This window comes from Sinohyriopsis cumingii, chromosome 19, assembly GCF_028554795.1.
Source record: "Sinohyriopsis cumingii isolate HCF-2022 chromosome 19, ASM2855479v2, whole genome shotgun sequence".
Lineage (NCBI taxonomy): Eukaryota > Metazoa > Mollusca > Bivalvia > Unionida > Unionidae > Sinohyriopsis > Sinohyriopsis cumingii.
In genome coordinates this window covers 892,640-898,639 of record NC_142979.1, presented here as the reverse complement: position 1 = coordinate 898,639, position 6,000 = coordinate 892,640, and the positions used below count along the sequence as shown (strand labels likewise).

General features: G+C 34.9%; 1 protein-coding gene across 6 annotated transcripts in view; it reads right to left on the bottom strand.

Annotated features, from left to right (window-relative positions):
- Positions 1–5,562: 5,562 nt before the first annotated feature.
- The window catches only part of LOC149775031 (uncharacterized), a 43,632-nt gene continuing 43,194 nt past the window's right edge, over positions 5,563–6,000 (bottom strand). For all 6 annotated transcript variants that reach the window (XM_089944012.1, XM_089944013.1, XM_089944015.1 and 3 more), the window contains one exon: positions 5,563–5,980. In XM_089944012.1, the coding sequence (XP_089800138.1) occupies positions 5,944–5,980 (37 nt within the window). In that variant the 3' untranslated portion in view covers positions 5,563–5,943. The remainder of the gene's footprint in view (positions 5,981–6,000) is intronic.

Below are 6,000 nucleotides of genomic sequence, written 5' to 3'. Positions count from 1 at the left end.
TATTTACCGCCTTCAAGTTCAGCGGGTTCATATAACTATCTTAGTCACATTACCTAATACTGGTCGTTTTGAAAACTCATGTCGTTGTATTGGTATACGTTTTTTTGTAATCACATTAACGTGTTTCATGGCAGTTGTTGGAGTAATTTCATTAATGCATTTATCCCACTTGGTAATCTTGCAACCCATTCGCGGGATCTCGTATTTTTCTGAGCTCTTTCCTTTGCATACTGATATCCAAATAACCGGTTGCTCAGCAAGTGTTCGATTAAATTGTTCAAAATTGCCTCATCACTATGAATTGCGGTATGTCCTCATCTGATTTCGACACGTTTTTTCATCAGAGATGATACTACACCAAGAAATTATTTGTCAGGATAAACCTGTAATAACTGTGGTAATAGCAAGGGTCCTCGTTTATAAATTCGTTTAATAGGAGATATAACTTTAGCAGCTGTTTTAGTTGATAATGGTTCTGCTTCCTTATACCTACTTGCAACGTCAACATGTATGTTAATTGACTTCTTCCAATTTTAATAGTATCGTGTTGTAAAAATAAAATTTCAGCCTGATGAACTTCTAATGAAATGCTGACATCAAAACGTGCATGCTGAATTTTTTTAGTTGGTGGTAGGTAAATTTGCCATAATGCCTCTCGTGCTAACCATTTTTCAGCAGCAGAATGTGTAACATTTGCTGCATCAGCGAATTTACTAATTGCTATTCTACCCCTCCAATATCCTCTTGGGCTATAATAAATTGAGTGCATTATTTTAATAATTGGTTAATTACTGGCTCAGAATAGCAATTTACCTTTCAATGCATATTTTATTGCCAATCTAGCTAATTTTTCTTTAAAAGATAAATCTTTTATGGAATTTAATGCATAAATTCTACATCTGCAATGTCTTTTTTGTAAATCATTGCTTTTATATGCATCATGAATATTATATCCTGGAAGATGTTTACTCCTGGGTATTTAGCCCAAGGAGTTCCTTGGAATTTTCCTAATAAAGTATCGATATCACCACCGATTTTACTGGTAGAAATAAATATATATTTTTTTAACCATGTTGTAAACATTTACCTGTAAGTGCATGTCTTTTATTTTTTTATATTGTTGCCAATCCACTAGCAGGGGTGGATGCTCTACATCGAACACAATATAAGATTCATATTATTTATTATATTTGTATAACATGGATGTCATTGATTTCTCAGCGACGCGATAGCAAGAGCCATTAAAATATATCTCAGCATTTCCGAATTCTATAGGAATGATAATAGGTCCTTCCAGATCAGGTAAAACGCAATTATTACTTAATTTGATAATGAGATGGTTAAAGTGGGCCAAGTTATATTCAGTTGGTATAATACTTATCTAATTATGGCAGCAGAGAGGATGCGACCTCAGGTGGGTAAAGGAAAACGTGCATACAAATTTAGAAGGAAAAAACCAACCCAATTAGAGGAACTCTTGGCAAGGATAGAGGCTTTGGTTTAGCATTGGTGACCTAATTTTTTTCAATTCGTAAGCTTTTATTTTTGGCAAATGACGTTTCAGCAAAAGGTCTGTTCATCCTCTGCTGCTGCTGTTTTGATAAAATAAAACAACACTTAAACACATCAATGAAGTGGAAAAAGAATAATTTTTTTAAAAAAGTAGATATAATTTCCATGTAATACTAGACAAAACTTCACTCCTAAAGCAAAGAATAAATTTATTTATAAAGCTAATAAAAACCCAAGATACAAAATACAAATGGTAAATATAAAACTTGGTCCAGGCAGCTCGAGAAATTGGTGGTGGTGTTGTAGGGTTTAACGCCATTTTTCAGCACACGATACATGGCGGCCAGTATTAATGGTGGATGAAAACCCCGCATGAAGCTACTGGCAAACTTTCTCACATGAAATTGGTGTAAATGGATGGTCTAACTCTCTTGTTTTGGCTAAACCTTGTACAAAAGACAAACTGCCGCAAACCCACTGCAACAGTCTGGTGTATTAAAGGGCTTCTGTAAACCCAAGCTTCACCAGCTTTAACAAGGTCAGGCACTATTCTTTACGGTAATAAATTTCTGCAGCTCATATGTTTCTTGGACATCTTAGCTACAAAACAAGTTATTGCAAACAGAAACTCTGCCAAACTTGCATGTTCCTGAACCACAGACTACCAAATTTTTGTTATGATGTATTAGGGTCCAATGTCAATCACTACCATTGTCTGTTTGTTCAGACCAAGGTATTTTGATCAAATGAATATACTTATATTTTAATTTCCCGTTAGATTCTTGTTTACTTAAACTTTCCAGTGCTAGATAGTACCCGAAGTGCTTAATAGTCTGAGAAAAATGAAAATTTGATTTTATTCTTAAATTGCCCCGTTTTTTTAAAAATTGGTTTGGTATTCTTTCTACTTTTAATTTAAAAATGCCACTGAATATGGTGTTCACCAGCATGCCATATTTTTGTCCATCTCACATGTATATTTGACTTGCATTCAACATCATTTCTGAGTTCAAAATCTCGCATGCATTTCCATCTCCTATAATCTAGTTGGTATTTGATGAAATCGACTTAAGATGAATACTGGGCATCAGCCAGTCAGAGTTTTCTAGGTAGCCCACACTTAAAAACAATCATTTGTAAACGTTCCATGATTAGTGTTACATTAGAACTACAACATACCGATCAAATTTGATTCAACACCCATTTTTGTCATGCCGAAGTACCCAGTTGCCTACAACAAGCACTACGACACCTCGACCAGCATTTCAACCTGTCACCACTAGCCCTTGTATACTGTTTATTTTTATAAGCGACTACACTATTTTGTGGGAGTTCTTGCAGATCACTGCACTCAAAGCGCATAAATTTGCACAATTTGTTGGCTTTCCTCATTTGTTTTGCACGACTTCTGTACTCGACCTTTGTCCCAGATAGTTAATGGCGTACCTAACCTGTGACATCCATTTTGTACACAATACATAGCTAATAGATCATTTACTTTAAACATGTTTAGTTCAATTTGAATTTTAAGAGTCTAGTTTTAACCTCGACTTCCAGAATGTCAATTTCACCTTATGATGACAGTATTTCCACTATTGTGCCCTGGGACATGCAGAGGGGAATATAATCTGGTTTACATCAGATTCACTCCAGTTGTTGTGTCCAGCTTCTAATTTGGGTGAATTAATTAATCATTTACTGGACTATGTTATACATATTCTATTTGTTTAAATTTTTTTTATTATTCCATTACATGCTATCGTAATGTAACAAGTTTACTGGATTTGACACTGTTCAAATTTTTTAAAATTATTTTGTTTTCCATGTAAACAACTAATAATAACATTACATCTAGTTGCTGTCCTTGTTCCAAAATCAGTGACAGTATAGGAAATTTTTTTTATCTTGGCAAAAATCAGTAGATTGAGTCAACGTCATACCTGCACTACATCACAAGTAGCACGTGTTAATTGGTAATAAACTTCGATTTTTTCCAGAAACATTATCTTTTTACCTCCCACCCAGGAATCTATTTTGCGTCTTAGTCGTGTAACTAATGTCTTGATCAAATCTAGTCAATCAGGATTAGAACATCTGACACGTCAAGTTGCATCATATTGTGACCAGTTAGGGCTGAATTTTCATTTTCTTTAAATTACTTAATTCAAGCTATTATTTTCTCTGGAAATACAAAAGTGCTCCAATACAATTCTTGGACAAAGACATTCACTGGAATTCAAAATGTGATTATTATTTTCAACAAGAGACTCAACACATCAGTACAATGCTATTACAGATGTCATCGCTTTCCATCTTGAATTTAATCGGGATTTTGAACCGAGATTCACTTAGAACTTTTAAATTACTTGTTTTAATTATTGGATTACAATTTGTAAAACAGTCTTTTTTTCCTCTCATTTTTCTCTTTGCATGGCAGGTAAATAAATTCTGTTAAATTTTACAAAGCTTGTTGTCTTCACTCTTTTCTGCTAGTTATTTTAAGAGCATAGACTTGTAACAAATTAAAATGTGCTCATTATTGGACTAAAACAGTTGTAATTGTAGTCAATTCAGGCAAGGTCATTGTGGATTTATTCTTTGATACATCAAAAGTTTGTAAACACATCACAAAACTTGTGAGATTTTACCATTTGTTACATGGCTTAGAGCACTGTCGTTGTTGTAGGGTTTAACGACATTTTTCTGCACATGATAGGTTATATATAGCGGCCAGTATTAATGGTTAGGAAGAACCCAGGAAATCCCTGGAAAGAACCAACGACCCTTGAGAAGCTACTGGAAAGCTTTCTCACATACCCACATTGGCCAAATCCAAGACTCGATTTCAGTGATCCGCAACGGAAAGCGCTTTAGACCACTTGGCAACTCGGGGCCAGAATCATAGTCGTAACAAATCATAAAAATCTTTCAGTGAAAGCACAATGCTTTTATTGCCAGCCATTTCAAAGTAACCAAATTTTTTGATGACCATTTCTCACACTACATAACCTAACAAGTCCTTCAATGAAAACCCCAGCGAGTATCACTACAGCAGGCATATTGAACATCTGAATGGCACTATTAGGACCAACTAGAAAACTACGCTGATATGACCATCACCAATTAGGATCAACTAGACAGCACAAGAAGTCTTTTAGTGAAAAACCCATGATGATAATTCCATCCATTCTGTTAGAGTAGCATGAAGTTTTCAAGATGGCCACTGATATGGTCATATTGGATATCAGTCTGACTCCATATTCCTTTATGACCAACTAGATCATGGGATGAAATTGTCAATTTCATGGCTATCCTTCAAGTAGCTTAGGACTAGCATCATAAACAAATGTAATGATGGATGGAAAACAGACCCTTCCATAACTCTTTCAGTCCAAGACTAGCAGGGCTCAAACAATCCAGTAACCCCGACACCCTATAAATGACCGGTCTCTTGTGCCAGCATACTTTCTGTTACAAATTCTATGCAGCAGTTTTGAACAAGTTGTTCTAATTGTTTTTAATGGCATCAGCATTAAATAAATTTCTTCCTCTTGGAGAGTCATGTTCAGGGCTGTTCCAGTAAAACATGCATGGGACACAGGGAAAGCACTTTCAATGTGGGGTACTTGCCCATAGATGCAATTTAGAAATTTATCTTTTTAATATAACAGTATACTGGCATACATTTTCTTTTTTTTAAAAACCTGCCTTACCTGGGTACCATGTATGTTTACCCTCATTTTATGGTAGATCAACACCATTTCTGTGTACAAGATTAAAGTCTTCCATTAAAATGGGCTTTTCTTTCCATATGTTTTTGAGGGGTATAACTATAGGATGCCAATTTTGTTATTAATAGTGGTCATATCTGATAGCGGTTTTGCATCCCTAGCAAAATCTTTTAGATATTGAGCAGGAATGACAAAAGTGCTTGAAATTTGGTGATTTATGATAAGTTGAAAGTAGTAACTGTTACAACACACAAGATCATACCACAAGCCCACTGGAACTGATCATCTGGTGATCTAAAATAAAACACCAAAACACTAATCCATGGATTGTTTTACTTCTACATCATGACAACATGAAAACGGTGAACTGTTACATGACATTAGAATGTTAAAATTAACACAGACATGATTTTTATGACAAAGATGAATTTTTTAATTTAAAATGCAACGAAGTTTCATTGTATAAAAAAAGATGCAGAAAATAAAAACTAGTTCTTCATTACACAATTCTGACACCTAGCAACTTCACAATGGCAATGCAAGGTAGCAGCAGAAATCTCGATGTTCTTGTTCACAGTCAAGTGAACATTTTATTTACAAAAAAGTCTCAAAAATTCCTTCGCCAACACTGGAATCCTTTATCCTTGCCACCCTATTAATGTCCGATTGCTTTCTATGTCAACTTTGGGAATGTGGGATCCTAATAAGGTTTAGGACGTCTGTCATCACGGTTAGGTCTGCAAAAGAATAAAGGCAA